The 25,041-nt window shown below is 40.9% G+C and overlaps 2 protein-coding genes and 1 long non-coding RNA gene across 3 annotated transcripts in view; 2 read left to right on the forward strand and 1 right to left on the reverse strand.

Moving 5' to 3' along the window:
• Tax1bp1 (Tax1 binding protein 1) overlaps window positions 1-2,232 on the forward strand; it is a 61,365-nt gene extending 59,133 nt beyond the window's left edge. The window contains exons 16-17 of the mRNA XM_048786386.1: window positions 727-809; window positions 1,600-2,232. Coding sequence (XP_048642343.1) covers window positions 727-809; window positions 1,600-1,801 — 285 coding nt within the window. The 3' untranslated portion in view covers window positions 1,802-2,232. The remainder of the gene's footprint in view (window positions 1-726; window positions 810-1,599) is intronic.
• Window positions 2,233-3,886: 1,654 nt separating this feature from the next.
• Jazf1 (JAZF zinc finger 1) overlaps window positions 3,887-25,041 on the reverse strand; it is a 144,580-nt gene continuing 123,425 nt past the window's right edge. The window contains exons 3-4 of the mRNA XM_015490175.2: window positions 14,229-14,398; window positions 3,887-5,808 (exon numbers count right to left, since the gene is read on the reverse strand). Coding sequence (XP_015345661.2) covers window positions 5,632-5,808; window positions 14,229-14,398 — 347 coding nt within the window. The 3' untranslated portion in view covers window positions 3,887-5,631. The remainder of the gene's footprint in view (window positions 5,809-14,228; window positions 14,399-25,041) is intronic.
• On the forward strand, window positions 14,340-18,915 carry LOC125611513. The gene is made up of 2 exons (XR_007341682.1): window positions 14,340-15,059; window positions 16,661-18,915. It is a non-coding gene; the product is annotated as an uncharacterized LOC125611513 (long non-coding RNA).

Here is a 25,041-nt window from a genome sequence, read left to right on the forward strand (position 1 = left end):
TAAGTAGCATGGTTTTTAGTTACCTATAGTCTTAATCTCACACACAACCTGAATCATCCTTTCGTACAAATGTTATCTACCCTGTATTAGTTACCTGCCTCTTAGTCACCTAGTAGCTATCCCAGTTTTTAGATCAACTGTCTCACAGTATCACAGTGTGTGTGTTCAAGTAATCCTGTTTTACCTAATAAGGGAACTAAAGCAATAGAGAAATTGATGCTGACAATTGGAATATGCTAAAGGGAAACTGAATTGCTTCCTTTAAATGAAAAGGTGAGAATGTTCAATAAGATGTTTTGAGAGAAAGAGACCACATTCACATAGCTTTTGTTAGAGTATACTGTTTTATGTTACTTTATTATTGTTAACCTTTTACCATACCTCATCTAGAAATTATCATAGGTATGGTATGTATATATAGACAATAACAATTATTTGCAGTTGGGTAGTATCCTCAGTTTCATGCATCCACCACAGATCCTGGAATATATGCCCTGTTGGGTATGGGGAGTCCTCTTTTTTAAGAAGTTCAGACTGTTAGTACATAGTGAAATATTCTGTTAAGTTCACTGTCAAACATATTTATTTATATGAAAGTCTAATTAAATGATAATTAAGGTATAATTTTCTTCCTTTGTTCTGTCAATTTGCTTATTCAAATTAAGGAATTGATAGTTGGTTTTACATTTCTCAAAAATGTTTTAAAATTATTTTCTTTCTGCTTAGGAAGATGAAAATGTGCCCACTGTTTCTGATCCACCAAGTCAGCATTTACGTGGGCATGGAACAGGCTTTTGCTTTGATTCCAGGTAAGTTTTTTCTTTTCTTTTGTAGAATTACATGGATTAAGACTAGTGATTCTCAAAGTGTTGTTAGTCCTGGGAATTTGTTAGAAATGAAAGTAAGTTCCCAGTGTGTGGCCTACAGAATCAGGTGTATGGCCTAGCAATTCACTGCCCTCTGGATGATTCTGATATGTGCAATCCTTTGAGAAACAATGTCATATTAACTTGGCTATTAAACCAAATGGGCACTGTTGAATTGTATTTGCCCTTATAGTTTTACAATAGACATTTCCTATTAGTTAAAAGTGGAGGAATTTGCTGGGTGGGTGGCGCATGCATGTAATCCCAGTGGCTCAGGAGGCTGAGACAGGAGGATTGTGGGTTCAAAGCCAGCCTCAGCTACAGCAAGCACTAAGCAACTCATTATTACCCTGTCTCTAAATAAAATACAGAATAGGGCTAAGGGTGTGGCTCAGTGGTTGAGTATCCCTGAGTTCAATTCCCAGTACCACCACCTCCAAAGGAATTTTTGGCACTAAGCCTCATTTCACAGTGCTAGTGGTTTTTAATGAAAAAGGTTTTGTTTATCTAATTATAGATTAAATTTAAAGGCCTTATGAATAGATACACAATTATCTATAGTCAGCATTGAGAAGCAGGAAAAAGGCTTCTGGAGTAACTAAAGGCTTTCAAGATACATTGTTCAATAGGAATGTCAGCTAATTTGATAAATGTAATATTGTCATATACTGACCATTACTGCTGTTATAAATTTATTAGAAAATCTGTAATTCTTCATTTTCCTTTCTTTAAGCTTTGATGTTCACAAGAAGTGTCCTCTTTGTGAACTAATGTTTCCTCCCAACTATGATCAGAGCAAATTTGAAGAACATGTTGAAAGCCACTGGAAGGTGTGCCCAATGTGCAGCGAGCAGTTCCCTCCTGACTATGACCAGCAGGGGTTTGAAAGGCATGTTCAGACCCATTTTGATCAGCATGTTCTAAACTTTGACTAGGTACTTTTTATTATGATTTAATACAGTTTAGCAATTTAAAAAAAGTCACTTCAAATAGACCACTAAGAAGACCACAAGGCACCACTTTCACGCATCCTCTACCATACTTTTCTGACAAAGAGCTACTTTGAGTTTGGTGTTGCTAGGGTCAGAGTCAGTCTTTGGCTTATCAATGAATATAATTTTAACCTAACTATTAATCTTACTTGCTTTAAGAAAAGAAGTTCTTGTGTGTTTATATCTTTATTTATTCTCATTTGCAAAATTGTATGAAAAAAGGATACAGGAATTATTTTAATGTTACTGCACTGAAAAAAAATATATATGTAATAGTGTGCTAGATTACTTAGCAGAATATTTACAAGTTTCTGTTGATCTTGTTGATTGAGCATGATTACTAAATATTATGTAATAAAAAACATTGATCATAACAGTTTTGCGAAGTTAATTCTTTGAATATATATAGAAAAGTCCATAATTTAGCTTGTGAAATAATAGTTCTAAATTTTCTTTAGAAATGAAAGTTCAGGTAGAATGAGATCACATGCTTGCAAATACCCTTTTTATATATGAAATGTTGGCTTTAGGAATTAATAGAAGGCATATTTTGCTAATTTTATGACAAAATTTAGAATAACCAAATGACTATTTTTAAACTGCGTTGAATTTGTATTTATAACTAATGGGGAAAGGGAACAAGTCAGTACAATTTGTTTTCATATTAAATGACCTCATAACAGTGTTTGTGCATAAAAATCGGAATATGTCAGTATCTTTTTCACATTTTCCTGATGAGAATATAAATTTGAAATAACATTTTCAGTGATTAAAAATGTAAATGCATAAACCCAAATGAAAGTAATGTGTTTCTTTAGTTGTGTCTGCTGTGTAGTCCCCATTAACATTAAAGAAGACACATTTTCAAGGTCTGTAATTTCTTTGTCAAATTTATTTGCAGTAGTTTTTCACTAACCTAGCATTTTGGGCACATTTTTTTGGCCTTTAAAAAACTTAGGAACTGTATTTCTTTCTGTCAATGTTAAGAATTTAACATTTATTGTTTTGGTAGTTATCCAAATGTTGAGACTTACTCTGAGCAAACTGTTAATCTACTATTGACTTCTGGGGTGGTGTATGTGAACTGCATGCATATCATGTTGCTTGTATTTGTAAGAGAATCTGTATTGCAGGAATCCTCTGAAAAGATTTTTGAATCTAGGGCAGTATATTAGGCATTCAAATGTTTAAAACATGACAGTCCTGAGAGGCAGCAGCATTGAAGACTTCATGTTTCAGCTTCCTGGTAAGTCACAAAACAAGCAGAATATATGCAGGTAAAACATATTTAACACTGTGAGCATTTTTTGTTGTAGCTAGCAGTTATGGTTTATGTTAATCTGAAAGTAGTACCTTTTGAATGTTATGGTGCTGTTATTAATGAAATGATACTATCTTATTAGCCTTTACTTTTAAATAGTGTTTTGGACCCAAGCTTAGAAAAGTAATGCAGTCACAGCAAAAATTTGAGAGAATAAACTATGCACCCACAGAAGACTATAAAATAATAGATACGATAGAACAAGGCACTGGTTATATAGTTCCCATGGTAAGCTTAATACTTTATTTTCATCCTTTATTATGGGGGAAAAAAAAAGAGCCATCTTTGTTTTGGGTCAGAGGCAGTTTATTTTAATGTGATTTCATTTACATTTATAAGCAGCTTTTCTTGACAGGAATTTTGATTAAGTTGCCTTCAGTTCTAAAACCTCTGTCACCTTCAAACAATGTGCTCTGTCCCCAGCAAAACATACGAAAATATAATTTAAAGCACAGTTTTCACAGACACGGTACAATACATTCACTATACACGGTATAACAAAATATTCCCATCCTTACCTGTTTAGTAATACTGTCACAATAAGTAAATAGAAATTGGAATTTGTTTTATCATTGAAAGAAATTTAACATGCACAATGACTATTTTTATGACTGTTTAGCTGTTGAACTACTGATCCAGCCTGCAGTTTCTTGCACTAGAAGGAGCAAAGCTAAATAATTGCTGGCCTACATTTTTTTTTTTTTTTGGGTCAACTGTAGGTAGATATGAAATAGCCAAGTAGGGCTGCTTTATGCACCAACTAGTTGATTCTCATATCTGGATCACCTTCTTAACATAGGATAACACTGTATTCAGGACCAAGACCACTCTTCGGAGATCCGAGGAAATTTTTAGTGGGCAGTATCTTTATAAATATTTTTAAATCCCTCATTATGAGAGATTCACAACTTGTGAATAAAGAACCTTACCCATCTGTTTAACAGAATTATCTTTCAAAATGTCTGAAAAATTGAGGAGGGACCCCTGCTTCCCAGCCATGTGTAAGACTTTTCATCAAATGGAAAGAATGGGAAGAAAGTTATTTTATGAGGAATTTGTATTTGCTTTTCACCAGTTTGTATGTGGGTAGTTAGCTGTCTTGAAGCAATTTTTATTGCATAATTAGGCAACTGGTAAACTCTTGGGTTTAAGGAATAGCACTTGGGAGAAAAGAACACTCAAGGCATGATGGTACTGTTGGTGAGAAAAACTTCAGTAATGGTCCAGATGTGGGTCACTCTGATGGGTCATATTAGTCACACTTTTCTTTGACCACCTGCTGCAAGAAGCACTTAATCATCAATAAGGCTCATTTTCATATTTCGGCAAAATGTTTATAAAGCTAAACAGACATTTCCAATGATAATGCAATAATACAATATGATGGGAAAAGTGCCTTTAAAATAAGTCTCAAAACAACATGAAAAGGAGGCAATAAGGGTCTTAACAAAAATGTTTCTCTTTGAAACGTGCTTAGAGTTTTAATTCTGATTTGCAACCCACAGGTTTCTTAGGGCAGTGGTTGCAAGAATTGGCAACACAAACATTAAACTGTTGGCAATAGAGAACTACAAAGTGCTTTAAAACTTCATTGGAAGGTGAAGCTATAACTGAATTTCATATGCACAAAATTTGCATTTGTTTCTTAACAGATTTCAGGGGGAAAGTATTTTACTAAACTGGTATCTTGGTCCGCAAGTTAACAATTGGTATTTGAATCCCTTGCACCCAGCAGGCACTCAACGAATGTGTTAATGAGTGAACTGAATATTTTGTACAAAAATGCCATTTATAACACTAAAATGATAAGTCAGATGGCAAGATTTTCAGCTTTTTAAAGAGCAAAAGGATTTGCGAAATATAAAACACAGAAAGCACACCTTTTATGCATGTTATTTAAATATGAAAATATTTTTAGCATATTATGTTAAACATTCTTATTTATAATTCCATTACCTAAAGTCTTTCTACTCACAAATACTAACTCCATTATGTAAGGCATGGTAACCAGTGTGATAATGAAGGTATTATTTTGGTTTTGAACGTGAGTTGATGTGTTGAAAAACTTCAATCACATTACAATCTTGAAAAAACATCTCAGTGCCAGCCCCTCCTCCCCCCCCAATTGATATTACTGCAATACAACTAAACATATGCAACATGCCCTCAATTTTATTTTGTTTTGGGGGAAATGTGCTGAAGAACCTAGAGCTTTTTTTGTTTAGCACCTTATATCAAAGTAATGAAAATGGGTATGATGATTACATGTGCAAATGTACAAAATCATTAACTCTACAAAGATACGTCATTCCAAAATTACAGAAAAATTTAAAGCATGCATTTAATTCTTTTTCTTTAAAGGGTTGCTGAATGCTTCCCCTGAAAAAAGGTGGCTGTTTTCAAAATCAGCAACTGCTGGTGAGGATTTCTTGGCACAGTTATGACCAGCATGTTATTGCTGCATCTTCCTGATAATCTCAGCCGACACCGGGGGGTGGAAATTGATTGTATGGTGCCGCAGGCCCTGAGCGGTCTTGTAACTCTTTCCACACCGACATTTGAATGGTTTGCGGACACGAATCTGTGTTCTGTGACCATTCTTAGCGTGGTACTTTATGCCATTCACATTCTGTGGAGAAGACAAAATGTTACCTGTTAGATGAAGTCTCAGGTTTTAAACTTAGTATGGATCAAGACTGCAGTTAACACATCTGGGTGGCAGCTGTTTATAGAGAGAAAGCTTTGCATGAACTCCAGTTGTGACCCTTTAAGGACAGCCTTGTGTATGGGCACCAGGTCACACACTTAAGGAGATACTCTGAAAGAGTATATATCTTCAGTATATATTCAGGCTCACAGACTACATATAAAAAAAGTTTTGAATAGGAACAGTTCCCTCTTCCTGGAACTTGCTTCTCCCTGAATCACTTTTCCACTCTGACAGAGTTAACAATGGTCAGTCGTATAAAAATATACTAAGGATGACCAACAAAATGTTTCTAAAGAAAACAAAGAACCAACAGACTGGGACAAATCTTAAAGACTTGTATGAATTTCTGATTTGGAAACTCAAGAGTCTTGATTTCAGACAACTACAATAATAATTTCCTCTAACCTTACCTGGAATCTTTGTCCATTTTCTTTTTGTCTATTTTCTGCTCGTAAGCAGGTGTCACTGATACCACTATGGCAGCATAGGTATATGTGAAAACCAAGCACCCAGAGACAGATGAAGGCCCTACCTTTATTGATGTGTACTGCATTCCAAATAGAAAATGTGCTTTCAAAAGTTTAGGTTATTATGTTAGTCTTGGCACTAAAATGTGACTGGATTTCTTACCATCCAGATTTTTATTATCTAGATGTTAAGATTAACAATGCTTTCAGGATTTCTTCTAATTGGTTTTGCTAGTTCACTAGCGTATTCTATGTAAGATTCCATTTCTTGATTTACTCTTTACATGTTTAATGAACAGTTAATATTGTTCAGCCAATTAAACAGGTTGCAGGCATTAAGGGGAAGACTTAAGAAAGAAATGTCAGAGGTGATATTTGCATATAAGTCTTAATTTCCAAGTCAGATTAGAGAATAAGGGAATAGAGAAGCAGCAGCTTGATACTTGAGTTGCTAAGCACAGAAAACCAAGCATGAGCTATTTCCTAAAATACTACTTAAATACCAGTCCTGATGGGCCTGATCCCATGCCCAACAAGAAGATTCCAGCAGTCTTTCTACCCATTCATAGGATGTCCTTAATGAGCTCCCAGAAAGCAGGGATGACTCCTGCTACTATTTGATGAGTAACCAAGTTCCTGGCACGTAGTAAGTGCTAAGTGAATGAGTTTGTTAGAAAAGTGTTTCCCAGTGCGTGTCTCACTATTCAGGAAGACGTTGAGAGGACTACTATTAAATATATGGGTTTGGGGCTGGGGTTGTGGCTCAGCAGTAGAGCACTCTTGCCTAGCACATGTGAGGCCCTGCATTCAATGCTCAGCACCACATAAAAATAAATAAATATATGGTTTTGGTGGTTGTTACTATCACATTTCCTTCTTAAGAGTTTTGTAAGCCCAACAATAGAGAATTCTGTTGGACTTGTTGAACCCAGAGGTGCCAAATAGCCACCACAGGACTGTCTTCAGAGTCTCAAGGTTGTCCAAAAAGCTAGGTTAGAAGGACACCAGCCTCTGTCCAAACATGTGGCTTGGGCTGTCTGTACCTTCATCCCTTGTCCTCCCTGCATCCATCCTTTCTCACAGTGAGGAAGCACCTTTCCAAGAGCCATAATCAGACAGACTGACCTAACATGGATAGATGTGTCCTGATGGCCCCCAGCTATTCTAGCCCCCCCCCCCAGGTGAGGCACAGGCATGTGAGTGAAGAAGCCAATTTGTGTATCCAACTGGGTTCAGCCTTCAGATGAAGTTTTACTGCAACTTTAACAAGAACTACCTAGCCAGAGCAACCAATTTATAGTACTCTGGAAGATAAATTCTTGAAGTTGTGTGTAAGTTGTGTGTGAGTGCGCGCGCACGCCTTTTGAGAAGGAGGGACGAACAATACAGTGATACTTTTATGACCATTAAAAAAAAAAGAGTGGTAGAATATGCAACAAAATGAAATTAAGCCCCTATCTTTAAATGTACAAAACTCTAATTAGATCAAGGACCAAGGAATTAAACCAGAGACCCTGCGCCTAATTGAAGAAAAAGTAGGCCCAAATCTTCTTCATGTCAGATTAGGCCCCAACTTCCTTAATAAGACTCCTATAGCAAAAGAAATAAAATCAAGAATCAATAAATGGGATGGGTTCAAACTGAAAAGCTGCTTCTCAGCAAAAGAAACAATTAGGTGAATAGAGAGCCTACATATTGGGAGCAAATCTTTACCCCTCACACATCAGAGAGCACTAATCAAGAACTCAAAAAGCTAAGCACCAAAAAAAACAAATAACCCAATTAATAAATGGGCCAAGGACCTGAACAGATGCTTCTCAGAAGAGGATATACAATCAATCAACAAATATATGAAAAAAAGGTTCATCACTAGTAGCAATTAGAGAAATGCAAATCAAAACCACTCGAAGATTTCATCTCATTCCAGTCAGAATGGCAGCTATTATGAAGACAAACAACAATAATTGTTGGCGAGGATGTGGGGGAAAAGGTACACTCATACACTGGTGGTGGGAATGCAAATTGGTGCAGCCAATATGGAAAGCAGTATGGAGATCTCTTGGGAAATTGGGAATGGAACCACCATTTGTCCCAGCTATCCCTCTCCTTGGTCTATACCCAAAGGACTTATAAACAGCATACTACAGGGACACAGCCACATCAATGTTTATAGCAGCACAATTCACAATAGCTAAACTGTGGAACCAACCTAGATGCCCTTCAGGAGATCAATGGATAAAGAAACTGTGGTATATAACACAATGGAATTTTACTCAGCATTAAGAGAATAAAATCATGGCATTTGCAGTTAAATGGATGAAGCTGGAGAATATTATGCTAAGTGAGGTAAGCCAATCCCCCAAAACCAAATGCTGAATGCTTTTCTCTGATGAGAGGATTTTGATCCATAATGAAATGGAGAGGGGGGAATGGGAGTAATGGAGGAACTTTAGGGCAAGGGGAGGGAGGGGAAGTGAGGGGATGGGTAAGAAAGATGGTGGAATGAGATGGATCATTACCCCATGTACACATATGAAGACAAGAATGGTGCAATTCTACTTTGTGTACAACCAGAGAAATGAAAAATTGTGCTCTATATGTGTACTATGAATTGAAATGCATTCTGCTGTCATATAAAACAAATTAGAATAAATAGATTTTTTAAAAAAGACTGGTAGGAAGTCATCCACTGGCTAACAAATGGTAGACATGGGTATATGCCTGCTTGTGATTATCCTATTTGTCAGTTCAATGAATACTCAAATAATGTAAATAATGACAGGCAACTTGCAAATTATTAATATTTTGAAAGATCAGACTCTTCTCAGGATTGGTGCAGTTAGAAGCTTCAGTGACTTTTTAGAGAGGCTCTTCCCATTGCCTATGTGTGAATGGATGGATGGATGGATGAACTCTTAAGAATAGTCTGATTTGACCTTGTACCAACATTTGTGATAATGGTATCCCATGGACACTTGTGAACCTGGTAAATCACAGTAACAGTGGAATGGTATAGCCCCTAGTCGGGGCCTTTTCTGTGGTTAAGGGTTACTAAACATTTCATTTCCTTCTTTTTGTAAGATAGATCATTAGTAATCTAGCTAACCTTGTGCCTGCTGTTTTTCACAGCTTGTCAAAGGAAACTAAAGAGCATTAACCATGAAGCAAAAAGGCATACTGAAGCAGCAGGGCCTAGACAACTCCATCCAGGTCTGTGTTTCATGATTAATTAGGTTTGGGGAGGTTTGAAACCAGAAATTGCTAAAGCTAGTCCATGGGGAAAACAGATCCAGAGTTGTACAGGAGTCAGACAAGGACAGCAGGCTCTGTGGCTTCTAACCAGCTTGAGTGTAAACTCTGCTGTGGTCTGGCTGTGTGACAGGAAGACAGCAATCCTATATGTTGCCATTATCACCGGAAGAATCAGGAAGCCAATCAATTGGACATTTGGGAACTTGCTATTTCCAGGGTTGGCCAAAGAATCTACCATAACCATTCCTTTGTTACTGTGATTTAGCAAGTTCACAAGTGTGAAGGAAAAGGGTAGGACAGGAGGATAATTGAGGACTTGGGTGGATTTTCTGCCATCAGGACCTACCTGTCCTTACTATGGATAACAAGCAGTTTAGAGGCTATTCCAAAAATTCCACTTTAAATCATGAAACCTAAAGTCAAGACACTAAGCTGAGCTATCCTGTCTTCCACTGTGTTTGAAATTTGTTGTTAGTACTCAGGCTTATGCACAATTTTGACAAGTGCCCTAAATATGAAAGTCATAACTTTCAGTTCTCAAGGGCCTTGATGTTCTACATAAAGGAGAAGATGAAGTTAGGGATTGGGGGAGAAAGGGATGTGACAAAACATCAGCTGCAGAGAGAGTGGTGGCAAAGCAGGGTGGCAACAGATGTGCAGGTGAGTGAGGCAGGGTTTCTAGAAAAGATCATGTCTGTCTTCTCCTGATGATTAGGACTAATATGAAGTAAAAGTTTAGAAAATAATAGGAAAGCATGAAAAAGAAAAATTTCAGTATTTTTTCAGTGTACTTGTATATCTGTTTATACATATCAATATAACAAATGTAGCACCTCTTTTTACCACAATGTTATTTTGTAAGCATTCCCTTATCACTAAATATTTCTTGAAAACAGATTTTTTATTGGCAGAGTATTTTCGTTAGTTCTTTTGTTAGTGGTGCTGGGGATGGCGGAATTCCGTTAGAAGATTAGTACTTCCCAAATCTGTGCTGACTTTAAGTGATAAACTCTCTCTTGTATATCAATCTTTGTTGATAGCATTCTTAAAGTAATTGTTTAAATTTTATGGTGCTGGGGATTGAACCAGGCCCTGGCATGTTTTAGGCAATAATTGTACCACTGAGTTACACCCCGGCCCAGAATCAATTTCTAAAAGATTTAGGGAGCTAAAGGTATTAAACATTTTTAAAGCTTCAGTTATTATTTGCTGCCAAGTTGCTATCCAGTTACATTCCCAGCAGGGCTTCTGATGGGCTCTTTAGGGGACTTGGTTCCATCCAGGCAGGGAAGTAAAGACTAACATGCCCTCTTGTGGAAAAACCCCAAGCTACAGAGTTGCCCTACTATATTTTAGGTGCAGCACAGAAATAGGTGGGGGGACTTGTTCTGCTTTATATTTCTTAAAAGAAAGTTAGAAAACCTATTTAATCCTCATCACTAGGACATAAAAATTATCAAGAGGAAAATTCCTCAAAGCACTTCCACACATTTTTTATACATTTTCCAAAGGAGAGGTGGGGTGTCTGCACTCTCTGGTCCAAAGTCAGCAGAGAAATGGGAACAGCACCAAAGTGGGGTCAGCACCGCCATCTTGAAACATCTGGGACATATTTGTAAGAATGAGTCGCGCCACCACTTTGGGCTTCCAGTGGTCAGCAAGGGTCCCCTGTTTGTCTCTTCCCCAAACACTATACCTTTATTCTTTGGTCCTCAGATGATCTGTCACAGCCAAGACCCGTGCTGGTGCTGAGAGGACTGAGAGCTGTAATTTGACAGCCAGCAGCAGCACCAGAGCACTTGGCAAGGCGGGCGGAGGATGAGCACCCAGTCTTCAGGTGGGAGTCTGGGAGATGGGCAAAATCCAGAGCAGATAGCATTTCTCTGCTGTTCCCATTTTCTTGAGGGGCAGAATTAAAATGAGGTACTAACAGAAAGGAAGCTGTGGGAGACCACAAAGTGTCACCCCAAACATGCCTCATCCAGTAAGGACTATTGAGCTGAAGGATTTAACAAAAATAAAAACAAAATATTCTACCTTCCCTCTCTTCCAAGGGGAACAAATGTCAACCACTGTAGACAAAGCCTGGACTTCTAGGCCTGGAGATAGCACCTGCGGCATCTATCCTAACAAGTTTTATTAACTAGCTCTTATGGAAAGGCAAAGAAATGGCCAATAAGTTTCCACAAAGACTTGTCTCTTCTCTAAAACTTCACTCTTCTTTGTTGAAGATAACTACCTGAGCTAGAACTCAAAGCTATCTTTTTAAAAAGTACTCACTCACCCCCTGGGTATTTCCCGTGAATATACTCCCTTTTGCTTTTCTCGCTAGCCTGCCTTTTGTTACAGCAATCTGTTACAACTAAGAACTTAGGGTTGAGGAAAAAGGGTATTTTTCTTCTACTACAAAATAAACTAGGCATAGGAAATAACCTGGGGGAAAATGCAGAGATTTGGCCCTTTTGCAGGCTCCCTCTCCCACTTCCCACTCTGAGATTTGGGAAGTTAGATACGCATTGTCTCTCAACTGTGTAAATGCCAATGACATGAGAAGAGCTGGTCCTGAGTCAGTATCCAAGAGACTGAACTAGTCAGAGACTCTGGGCCAGCAAGGGACAGAGAATTTAAAAAGTGTGACTTGCCTCAGGAATTAAAAAAAAGGCAGCACTTCTGCATTCTGCCTGACTTCATCATACATTAGCTCACTACCACCCACCCCTCAACAATACCAAAACCAACTGTCATGCAACACACAAGATGAAATAATTAATACCTGATTCGAGAACAGCACTGTCCCACAGCCAATAACTCCCAGAGCCGAACTGAAGTTTTTAGGGATTACAACAATGTTTATCTTAAGCATATGGTTAGGAGTACTAGTTACGTGTTAGTTCTCCACCTGAGTATTCTTACCCTGCATTCTGACTCAGAAAAAGAAACACTTCCCTCAGGGAATCAGGACAACTAATTGCCACCCATGTCATCTGACAGTTAATGGCAGCCTTTGCAGGCTGAGGTTCACTAAATTTTCTTTTGGTTTTGAAAATAGAACACTCTAGTCCTCACTAACCCAGGCAACTGAAGGAGTATGCTGCTAGAAACCCAAAAGAATAAAAACAAAAGTTAATGACAAAGAAAATAGAAACGACTTGGGGGAAAGCATGTGAACAAGAAAAGGAAAATGAAGCTAGAGATGGAAGAGAATGACTCACTCTGTTGGACAGAATAAAGGGGGGAGTTTATAAGTACTTTTTTTTTGGGGGGGGGTCAGTTTCAGCACAATTTATTACTTCACCCTCTTTTAACATGAGACATTGCTTCAACAACGTGAAGGCACTTGAGCAACGGCAGGAAGATGGCAAGTGAGGAAGAATAGCTGACATGGAGACAGTGGGCATCCAGAGTAGGCAGGATACAATTCATGCCTCCTGGCGTAGAAGATGTACACATGTTTTGAGACACTGACCTGAAGGCAGCATCTCTCAAGGAATCTCTGGTAGGGTTCTCACATCTCCATCCTGGGGTTTGCATTTTAGTTTAAACAAAGAGCATCTTGACTTTGCTTGATAAAATTCTAACAGTACCTGGATCAGGCAAAATTTCAGACAACCTATGAATGCGATGCATTTGTGTTTATGCTTTTCTATCAGTAGCTGGGATAAAAAGTACTGAAATGGATTTTATTTTTTAAGTGTTCAGAAACATTTAATGTAAGAAGTGCTTCTGTCTTTCAAGTCTTTTTTTTTTTAATCAATCTGCTGAGCCATAGGTAAATTGGCATGTCATTAAGTACACCAGGTATGTTTCTGATTTTTATATTTCTATTTCATGGTTGTATTTTAAAATACACCTTGTAGGAAAGTTTGCAGTTTTGTTTAGCTAAATGCTGTCTGGATTCACACTTGAATGCTACACGTTTCTTTTTTGAATACTGCTTTGTCCCTCTGAGTTTTCTTAATAGAAAAGTTAGCACCTCTGGCTGCCCCTGACACCAAGAGTCAGACCTGCAGAGAGGTGGAAAGGTGGAGGCTTAAGGTGAAGTGGGTGGTTTGGTGAGGGAAAAAAAAGCACTTTTTCCTCCCCATCCCCTTTCATGCCATTTGGAAGGCAGCAAGAATGGCCTCAGCTGGAAGTGAATACCCTGCCACCTTTTCCGAAAGGTCTGTGAGCCTTCTGGGGCTTTTATGACTTCAAAGTGGCCTTCTGTGAGCCACCCAGAGAGCCATCTATTGGGGAAGGTGTTTGGCAAATGAATAGGTGGACGCACTTACTATTTTTTTTTTCTTTTCTGTGCTAGGGATGGAACCCAGGGTCAGTCTCAACCACTGAGCTGTCCTCAGCTTCTGCATTTGATACTGTTAGGCCCCAAGATGACATATGAATTTGGAGACTTATAGGCATGATCATCTTACAGAAGATCTCTTTGACCTCTAATTTCCAGATAGGTTAATGAAAGGGGAAAAATACCCCACCAAACATCCTGAGCCCCTGCCAGCATTCACCAGAGGGCAGCCCTTGTGTGCACATGTATTGTGGCCATCTGCTCAGCAACGCACAGGTTAAAAAAGGCGGCTGTGTGTTTCCAGGCTGTTATGCCAGGTGAAGCTGCACCTCCTTTACCTTGTATCTCTTTTTACATCCAGGAACTGGGCAGGCAAAAGGCTTCTCTTCCCCTCCATTCATGCACATGGAACTGAGGATGGCTTCTGAGCTGATGGCACTCTCTGTGGTCCAGGACTCATCACTGTCAGATTCCTCATAGTCCACCTCCTCCTCGTCGTACTCACTGCCTGCAGGAGCAAAGAAAAGAGCAAGGGCTGTCAGGAACGGTCCCTCACCACAGGTTGGCCCCAGCTTCCTGGGCCAGGAAGACTGGCAGAGCAAGGCAGCTGTGACTGCAGGCCCGGAGGGACAGAGTTATTCCCTGATACAGTCCTGTGAGGATAAAAGGTTAAAGCTAGGAACAGGCTGAGCAAGAACTTTATTCTATGGCAGGCCAACCTGTGGCTGCAAAGGCACCGGGAGGGCCCAGAACAGAAATAACCAACTATGGCAGATTCCTTTCAACACACTTGCAACACAGCGCCTGATGTTCCTTTAGTTTTATGATTTAGTAGCCTAGTAAATGCAAACAGCTGTGGGAGAGGGTTGCATTTTGTACTTTTAAGGTACTTACACTTCAATGGAAATAAATTTCAGAACTTTGCTTTATAGATTTGAGCCAGGAAGATGAAGAGGCACTTTTGGCACTGAAAGAGGGTTACAGCAAGGTGGGCAGAAATGTCAGGAGCTCTGAGGTTAAGCTGTAAGAAGGGTATGCAGGTCTGGCTTCTGGAAGATGGACGATTCCCTACACACTTATCTACCTTTCGGCTACACACACTTCCTGGCAGGGTTGACCCAACACAGTCATATGGCTCACACAGGAAGAGGATACTCATACTTCAAAAGGTAAAGGCTCTGCTAAGAATTGAATAAGAATCTACTTTCACCATTCCTATCCAGGAGAGCAGGGATGGAGAACCACCTTGACAAGCCATCACTTTTTGCTCTTTTTAAATGAGGCCTGACACAATTTATTTTGTGCTTTTGCACAATACAACCCTGAAGGACATAATTCTACAGATCATAAACAGTGTAAAATAATATGTTGACAAGTCCTAATGCATTTACAAGCCCTGTGGAATAAATAGGAATTATAGCACAACATTAATAAGAATTATATGGTAGCAATTACAGTTGTGAAATTCATCCCCCAGGTGTGAGGCTAAATTGTACCAGGGGCCTGCTTGGGTGCTTCACAGGCTCACTCTGCTACATGAATTATTTCAACACCAAATATTGGCACTTTTATTGGGTTTCATTTTAATAGGCATTAATAAGATTGTTTGAAGAGCAGTTGAGCCAGGAAAAGGGATGCCGACATCCAAGGCTAAAAATTGAAAGGATTCAGGAAGGAAGGAAAGGACCTTAAATTTATTGAGTGCCTATTATGTTTCAGGCACATTATATGCATTATCTCATTTAATCTTCCAGTAACCCTATGAGGTAGGGATTACCGTCACTATTATATACACAAAAGAAACTGAGCCCCCATGAGGTTAAAATGTTTATGAATTCTCAACAAGCTTTTAAGGGATGTCACTTTTTCCCATGTTGCTTCTTGACCCCTAACACCAGAAACTGTTGAGCCTTCTCTGAGGGGATCATTCTCAACTTCCTGCAAGTTGCTGGTTATTCACCCTCTACACTCAGGTAGAATTGAGACTGTTTCTGAAGACTGCTAGAAATCTCAGGGGGCACAAAAACAATTCCCCCACCAACATTTTGGCAAAAATGAGGCTTTAGAATTAAATGTGGGTCAGACCCTGCTGTACTTGAATGAAGGCTCCCCAAATTAGCCAGCTTGGAAATGCTCGTGTCAAAATAACATAAGGGTACCACCCTGTTGCAGCCTGCCCTGTCCGTCGGAGAGAAAATGCTGAAATCTGTTTCTGAGTACGGTTTTGTTTAAGACACTTTACTCTTAAACAAATGCCACATGCTGGTGTCCTTAAATTGCTTGTTAGAAAACTATAAATGCTATTTCCCAAAGCTCTTCCAGCGGGACTTCAGAAAGTTAGCAGGACTAATTTACCCATCTAATTGGGCTAATTTGTTAACCTGAATACCAAGATCCACGCAGCATTTACAAGTGGGGGGCGAGTGGGGAACCTCAGACCAACTGAGGGCTTAATGAAGCCCAGTAGAAGATAAAACTTCAAAACTTTACTGGATCAAAAGGGACCAGCCCCTGAGGCTTGCTGCTGTGTACACAGTCGCCTGGAAACCACATGGTGTACAGCCCTGAGCTGGGCAGCAGGGGCCACATGACTAATGGTCCAAGTTGGGTCACAGCCAACGGTAGTGCTGTGACAGCAAGCATAAATCCACAGTGTCCCCAGCAAACCAGGACACATGCCCCTAGTCACTGGCACACCAAAGGGATCTCAGGGTACCGGGTGAAACTAATCGATGCCCTTACATGGCGCTCAAGATGGACTCGTTTATAGTTTCAGAACAAAGAGGAGCAGCTGCAGACCTGGGTTCCTGCATTGGCTTTCATCAGCCAAGGGACAACCTGCTGGGCTTCTACTTTCTCGTCAATGAAATGGATGCAGATATCTTCCTGGCAGATTTAAAGATTAGAATTCATGTCTATAGAGCTTCACAGTGCTCAGCAAATGGAGGACAATAAAAGAAAATCATTTTTGTAATACTCACATATAAAATAATATTTTTAGAAAAGTGTCTTTTGAAACTAAATTAAAATAATAGTTCTGAAAGGGTTGGGAGTCCCTATACAAGACAAAATAGACTGAATTTGTAACAACTATTCCCACTATTATGTAAAATTATAATGCTCCAATTAAAAAAAAATGCGGTGTGAATTTGTAACAATGATTCCCACTGTTGTGTAAAATTGTAATGCACCAATTAAAAACAAAACCAAAAAAGGACAAAACTGCTTTGATTCTTCAGTGCAGGTGGAGCAAAGCATACCCCCACATCCCATTTCAGTGAGGTCACAGATACCAGGCTGGAGGCACAGGCAGGAGCTTGAGTGCACATGGGAGCCCCATTGTTACCACTGAAGTTGTGTGAACACAGGCAAGTGACACCACCTCTCTGAGCTTCAGACACCTTATCTGCAAAATGGGCTAAAAACAGTACCCACCCTTAAGATTATTGAGTTCCTGTCTTTAAAAGTACTTCAAACAATGCCTGAGACATAGCATTAAGAAAATGTTTGATATAGAAATAAGAAAAATATCACATGAGCAGTTTTATTATGCCATTTACTGTTCTGACTCTTCTTGAGGACAGCCACATTTTAAAACCAGAGGAACATGTAGGGTGTCTCCTTGAATTTGCCTTCCTATACCCCAGTTGCCACCCTTTTATCAAACAGAATTGCCAACTGCCTGAAGCAGCCATTTCTCCTTGCAGCAGCCAGAGGGCCTACCGTGGGCACAGAGAAGCTGCAGTGGCTCTTAATTAAGTCACCTGTGCTCACATGCTGGTGTCCATTCAGTGCCCCCTCCTGGAGCACTTGCCACTAGAGGCCATAGCGGTCCTGCAGAAAAGTTTGAGACCAAAATCACCTGTTCTCAGTCTCCTTTCAAACATCTTAAAACTCTAGAAAGAACTGACCTCATGATAAAGTCACATACTGAGTTATAAAAATGTTTGAGCAATTTTCTCTCTACTTTGCTTTAATTTCCTGATTTTCCAAAAGAGGAAAATAAATCCCAGCCTCACTCATCTTCAATGTCTGCCTCATCTGCTATCTCCAGACTTACTCCAGAATGATGAAATTCTCCGCAATCCCTGGATTCTACCTGGGAACTCCTCACCCATTCAGAAATACAGGAGAGAGCAAGGCTGTTTCTCCTAACAGTGGTCTCCCTATAATATCCCGGTCAATAAAAAAAGTCAAGAGCACAACCCCAAGTATGAGTCTGTGAATATTTTTAGTATAAATGCCGTAAATGTATGTACTCATATATTGCCATATAAAACAAATACAAAGTAGTGAAAATAAAATAAGTATATTAATATGTGTACTAGTAAAAGCAATATAAAAATTTAATATATCACATTCCTACACCTCACTTTGGGGCCACCTTCTTCCAGGCCAGCTGCAGGGTCACATGGGGCATATCACAGTCAGCTGAGGGATACGCAGGTTGAGATGAAGCTACATAAATACCACTTGGGGATTCAGCCCAATGTTCATTTTTAATAGGATGATTACTGTTTGTGTTGTTGATGCTCCAATTACAAATCTCCATGGCTTTGAGGGTCTGGTTTAACCCTAGTTCTCCCATATGCTCCATTAGTCTATTATTTATTTACTTATTTTTGTACCAGGTATTGAACTCAGGGGCACACGACCACCGAGCCACATCCCCAGACCTTTTTTGTATTTTGAGACAGGGTCTTGCTGAGTTGCTTTTGGCTTCACAAAGTTGCTGAGGCTGGCTTTGAACTCAAGATGCTCCCTTCCTTAGCCTCCTGAGCCGCAGGCATTCCAGGTGTGTGCCATTGTGCCTGGCACCCCATTAGTCTTTAGCACACAAATGGGCAGAATATGAAGACTTGAGGAACATGTATATGTCATGGTAGACTAAACGCCTGCTTTTTAGTTGGTCTTCCTTTTGCTTTAAGCCATCTGCTCCCTAAATTCTGGCACTTGCCTATAAACTTAAACCTATTTGTGCTTATGTATTTTCTTTTTAAAATAAAAATTGTAGCTGCTTAAGAATGAGCTGATTTTATTTTTCACAGGCGTTTCTGGAAACAGAAAGCGCTGCCATTTTGGGTCTGAGGCTACCTGTAAACTTGACGCTAGGAAGGGTGACTTCCTGGTCACCAGTCTCTCTCCTTGACTGAACAGCATGGAGAGCTGGGATGCAGGGCCAAGGGCGTGTCCGAATTACCTGGCTGGAACAAGGCCCAACTAAGACTGCTACTCAGGACTGCGGTTCCAGAGTTGTGCTCCTTTATCTTCAAATGGAACATCCCCTGTATAAGGGGGATGAAGATCCCACAGACAAAGGAGGCCTGGAGATGTGCCAGGGGGAGAAGAAATTGAACACCAGGTGGAGTCACTCAAAGCCATCCGAGGCCTGTGGTGCAGGAGCACATGGGAAGCAGAAACAGTGGGCTGTCCTCGTGGCAGTTGGGACACAGCCATGCAGGGAGGCTGCAGTCCAGCCTTTCAAAGAGAGCTCTGTGAGTGGTTTTTCTTAGTCTTGGATATGATTAGTCAATGAAAAAATGACATTCACTAAGTTTCTACAAGGAAATGTGATTTAACCTGTCACGTCACATGTAAAAACTGGCAACTACTAATCCTTTTTAGATTGTAGTTTTATTCTCCACAGTCTCACCATCCCCATTGTGCAGGCCTGAGTGGGCACAATGGCAGCTGAGGGAGACTCAGATATGGCCCCAAAAGTTCATGTCAGCATTCACTTTGGGAAACTGGAAAAACTAGTAGATAGGATTCTGTGATAAGACTATTTCATTCTACAGGACTAATGAGAAACTTCTGGCTGTTAAAAGAGATAAAAAGTCAGTTTTGTAGCTGGGCATGATGGCGCACACCTGTAATCCCAGAGCTTGGGAGGCTGAGGCAGGAGGATCCCAAGTTCTAAGCCAGCCTCAGTAACTTAGTGAGGCCCTAAGCAACTCAGAAAGACCCTGTTTCAAAATAAAAAATAAAAAAGGGCTGGGGTTGTGGCTCAGTGGTTAAGCACCTGTTGGTCAATCTCTGGTACAAAAACATCAATAAACTGTGAATTACATTAAAAAACCCCAATGTGATGTAGAATTCCTGTGTGCAGGTACACACACACACACACACACACGTGCATGCGCACAACCCTGGCCATGACTGCCCACCTGGGACAAGCAAACGTCATTGCCCATGAGCCCAGCCAGGCACTACGGCTGCTGCTGGCCCTCTCACTTGCCATGAGCAGTTTCAGATCTTCCTCTCTCCTCCAACCTCTGCCTTCCTCCCCTTTATCTCTGGGGATAGTCAATCCTGTTTTCATTCTTCGTGGTCATAAGACAGTGCCACACAGATAAAAATAAGGGAAGCTTTCCCAGAAACCCAATATGCAGCATTTTCTATAACACAAAAATTAATATTAATGCAAAAGTGGTAACTGCAGTGACAGCAAATTAAAACTCTCCCGGGGTGTCAGATTCTGCCTTATAGATTTATCAATATAAATTAGCTTTATTGGTGCTGACCCACATTATCAGAGCTGAGCAACACTAGTCTAAATGAATTGGCAACAGACGATTATGATGAAAACCACATTAATGGCTCCAGGAAACGCCTGGAAAATTCTTCGCTTCCTTGTTGCTGGGTCTCAGTTCATTCCTGGAATGTCAATCTCCCATCTCCTCCTTAACTTTATAACTGATTCTGGTTCTCCAGTCCAGAAGTAACATCTCCCTAGGACTTCACACTTTCTAGTGGTTGCTGCACCCTGTCGGTTTCATTTATGGTGCTTAGAGACCCTTCATCATTATCTTTGATTATCTCACACTGCCCAGGGCAGTGCCTGCACATTAAAAGCCCATGGTCATGTGTCTGTCAAATGAATGATGAGGGACTATGCTTACAGGTGGAAGGGGACCCAAGACTGCACATCCCCCTTTCTTGACACCCCTCACAATCTTAAAAAAAAAATTATTTCGCTTGCCTGCTTAAAAGCCTCCAATGACTTTTCATAGCAAAAAGCAGCCCAATGCCTTACTCCCAGTTGCCTGGATCTTTAATATTTAAAGAACTAATTTTTTCAAAAAAGAAGACTTAAGAACTATTTGTACTTGGTTTAATGCTAAATGCTTATACCTATAAATCTATGTAAGAAATATTTCTAAATATTCAGATACTATTAAATAGTAAAACATACTTTTAAAAATAAAATGCTCTTATACATATAAGTATTGATTAAAAACTTTAAATTTAGTATGTGTGTATAACTTATTTATTCATTCAGGTGGTACTAGGGTTGGAACCCAGGGGATCTACCACTGAGCTACATCCCCAGCCAACTTGAGCAAGGATCTCACAAAGTTGCCCAGGATTGCCTCCCACTTTCAATCCCCCTGCCTCAGCCTCCCAAGTCAGCCTCCCAAGTCACTGGGATTACAGGCATGTGCCACCGCATCCAGTTTCAGCTTTAAAATATCTTAAAGACATACAGATCAAACAAATGCTCACAGTGACTACAAAACCTACACTCAAACCATTATGCAGGTTGGTTCTAGTGATCTGATTTTTTCATTATTTCTATACTTAGTTTGACCTTCCTGGGGTTACAAGAATCTGGCAAGACCTAAAAGAGGAGCTGATCTCAGGCCAGTAGAAAGTGGAATTTCTTGGTGACTGACCCACTGACTCTTGGTCAGGACAACAGAACAAAATACTTCACAGGGGAGCATATATTTATTTCCTGGGCTGGACATTTGGGGAACTTTTGTCAAGGTCTGTTTCTTCATAAACAGAACTTTCAAAGCTCACATATTTCTTGCCACTTTGCAACCTTCAGTGTAATTATAAGGGTCACTGGAGATCACGTCTCCCTGGGACCAGGTGTTCCCTCAGCCCAGCCACAGCCCACTCTTGCCAGTACTCCGAGCTCTCTGGGTCTTCTTCCTCCAAGTCTGCTGGCCACCCTTTCCTAGTCTTGCCCCATTCATTCTTTTTCTAGAACTACAGGGGCTCACTCATAATTCCCTATCTGCTAATGGTGATGGAGATGATGATGCCTGTGTTTAATAAACAGAAATCAACTTTTCAGAGTACGAGGCCACCTAGGCAGCAAATTTTTCACCAGTTCTATATTACAGCTACTTTTCAGCACAGTTTCTATCACCTTCCCCATTTCAAATGTCATTCTGGATTCACGGATTTCCACAGAGGCTGTTCATTACCAGCTACTCACCAGTTATCACCACGGCTCGGCCAAGGTGGGTCACTTTAGGTGACCTCCTCTATCCTCTCAGCATTTCCTCATGAATGTCTTTTTAATATAAAATTCCTTCTTTTAACCAGTTATATTTGTACACAGAAAAAGTCACTTTTGTGAGGCTTGTAATGAAGGAGAGGAATCCCGCCCACCCCTCCCTGCAGCAGGCACCTCTATGTCTTTGACCTGGCCTTTACCGCCCATTTCTAAACAACATGCCTCTACTGCTGGTTTTCGATGTTTGGTTTTGGATGGCTGCTGATGTCCTCAAGTGCAAGGTCGGAATTTCAATCCTCCCAAGCCACTTCCTGCTTTGCCCGCTTCCAGTAGAGTTTCATTATAAAATTTGGTGTCACAGTATTCAGTGTTTGCATTTTGATGACACAGAGCCATGTAATGAACTGTGCTTGTGTTTTTATTGTTCTTGAAGTTCACTGATGCCACTCTATGGCCCATGTGTCGTCATCTCTCATCTTTATCCTCCTCCTCACCATCTAGCCGCAGACACTTATTTGGGGCTCATTGTACGTCAGGCACAGACTGAAGCACCGGATATCAATTCATTCAAACCTCACAACAACCCTTTGAGATGGGTAGTAAGATTTACACTGAATAGCACTCAGAGAGGCAGAGCAACTTGTGTAAAGTGACAGAGCTCTCCCGTCTGCTGTCTGGCTCCACAGCCTGTGTTCCTACCCAGCATACACGCTGCTTCCTTGAGTGCATGCTCAGTGGAATTGGCAAACTCTCCATCTGCCTGAACACATCAAGCAGTCCTCCCCTTGCTTTCTTCCTGAAAGAGACTCTCCTGACATGATCCACACTATTGATCCAATCAGACCATCGCCTTCCAGGTCTTCCTGGGGGTTCTATCTACCTCTCCCATGCAGCTGAGTCCTGCCCAGAGATTCTGTCTTGCTTGGGTCCACAGGAGGTGAACTCCCTCTGGCAGGCACTTCCCAGGGGCTGCTCCTTTCCTGGCTCAACCTCTGGGCTCCAAATCCAGCTTTCTGGGGCTGCTGGAGTGCCCCACGCTGGATGCATGAGTTGGAGGCTCATGTGCTTCTTCTCACTGTCCCCTCCCTGCCTGTTCCACACTGTGCTGGGGACCCATTCACCTGCTGCTTATGCCCTTCATTTCTGGGAAATTTCAAATATATATTTTGTTGTTAATGATTCACTCTCATCTCTCTTACCTGTCTTTCCGGAAACTCACTTTATTCAAATTTATACCTCCTGGACTAATCCTCTAATAGTCTTCATACTTCTATGCTTACATTTTTTTCTTGTCTCCTCCTTCTGGGATATTAAAGCTAGTCCTCTCTGGCTTTTGTACAGAGGCTTTTATTTCAATTCCCAAGGCCCAATTTGGTTCTGTTCCCTCCCTCCCCTCCCAGGAGGCAGTTTCAGTTAAGGCTTGTGTTTCTCCTGTCCCCTGCTCTGCCACTGTTTCTCCCATCTCTGTTTTGCCCTCTTCTGTAGGTCTGAGATGCTGTGCATCTGGAAGCTGTTCTCAGGCCTTGGGGCTCCTTGCCCATCTGCCTGCTGTCTTTCCAGGGTGAGGCATAAGGAGCCCACTGGCTATAGGCTGGGCGGGGCTGCCAAGTGGAGACTGTCCCCAGAGTGACCTGGGTAGGGCTGCCCCTGGTGGCATCTGCAGCCTTTTCTCCAGGGCTGCTGGGTTCCTGAGGTGGGGAGGGAGGAGAGAGATTCTACCACTAGGGATGGAGTCTTCTTCACTTAGCATTCCAGTTCTCTGAAACACCATGGCCCTGGCTCTGCCTGGCATCTGTGGTTCAGCCTCTCCAGGGACTTGATCTCTAGTGTTTTGTTGCAGGTGAAAGAAACATCTACCTGTTCTTGCAGGGATTGGGAGGAAGGAAGCTACACCCAACACAGACTTACAACCAGTTCTCATTTCAGTCTCACCTACACCCCACATTCCTAGGCATCTCTTGTTCCAACTTCTTAATTGTGTGTGTGTGTGTGTGTGTGTGTGTATATACACATACATATATGTGTATATATATCAGCTTTATTAAGATACATCACAAACTACACAACCCACCCATTTGAAGCATACAAGTCATTGGTTTCTGTACCCTCAGGGTAGTGCAGCCATTACCATGATCCTTGTTAGAACATTTTCAACTGCTCAAAAGATGTCACGTATCCTCATGTTGCTCCAATTCTTGAGGCTTTCTGGATTATGTGGCACAAGTCAGCTTGCTTCTGCGCTCACACCAGCCTGCTAAGACAGTTGCCTCTCGACCATTTGCTTCCAGGTTCCTTGCTTTTTGTTGCTGCTTCTCCTCTGGGTCTTGGTCTTTGTGGGTTACAACTTTTAACCCTCCCCTCCTGTCATTTTAGGAGCACATGTATGTGGAAACTGCCACCTTCAACTGGGGGTTCCCTGGGTACCTTGGAAGCATCCTCCTTTGACAATGACCAAAGCTCCAGGCCCTGCCTGTATCACTCCTGCCCTAGGCACTTGCGGTCAGCCTCTTTCCTTTCAGTAGGGGACAGCCCAAGGTCAAAAGCTAGGTGTTGAGGTGGGGTCCTACAGTCCCATGTGAGACCTGCTGTGGGGCAGGGCAGCTGTGTGCAGGACAGGGCTGTGAGGGCTTCTTTCTCCTGGGGATCCTGAGTTCACTGTGGACATTTTCAGTTTAATATTAACAGATGCTCTAAGCTGTAATTCCAAAATAACATTCAAATGTATTTCCTCTGCCAGTGAATTAAATGCTCATTCCCTTCCCTGTCATTCTTCTTTCCTCCCTTTTGTGTTACTTGTGTGTCTCCTTGTCCACCACACTAGGGTCACTTTGATGATACTCTTCTTACCACTGTGAAGTAGAGGTCAAGTGTGTGTAAAATACTGAGCTTGGGGCCGGGGT

This window comes from Marmota marmota, unplaced genomic scaffold (genome assembly GCF_001458135.2).
Source record: "Marmota marmota marmota unplaced genomic scaffold, marMar, whole genome shotgun sequence".
Taxonomy (NCBI): Eukaryota; Metazoa; Chordata; class Mammalia; order Rodentia; family Sciuridae; genus Marmota; species Marmota marmota.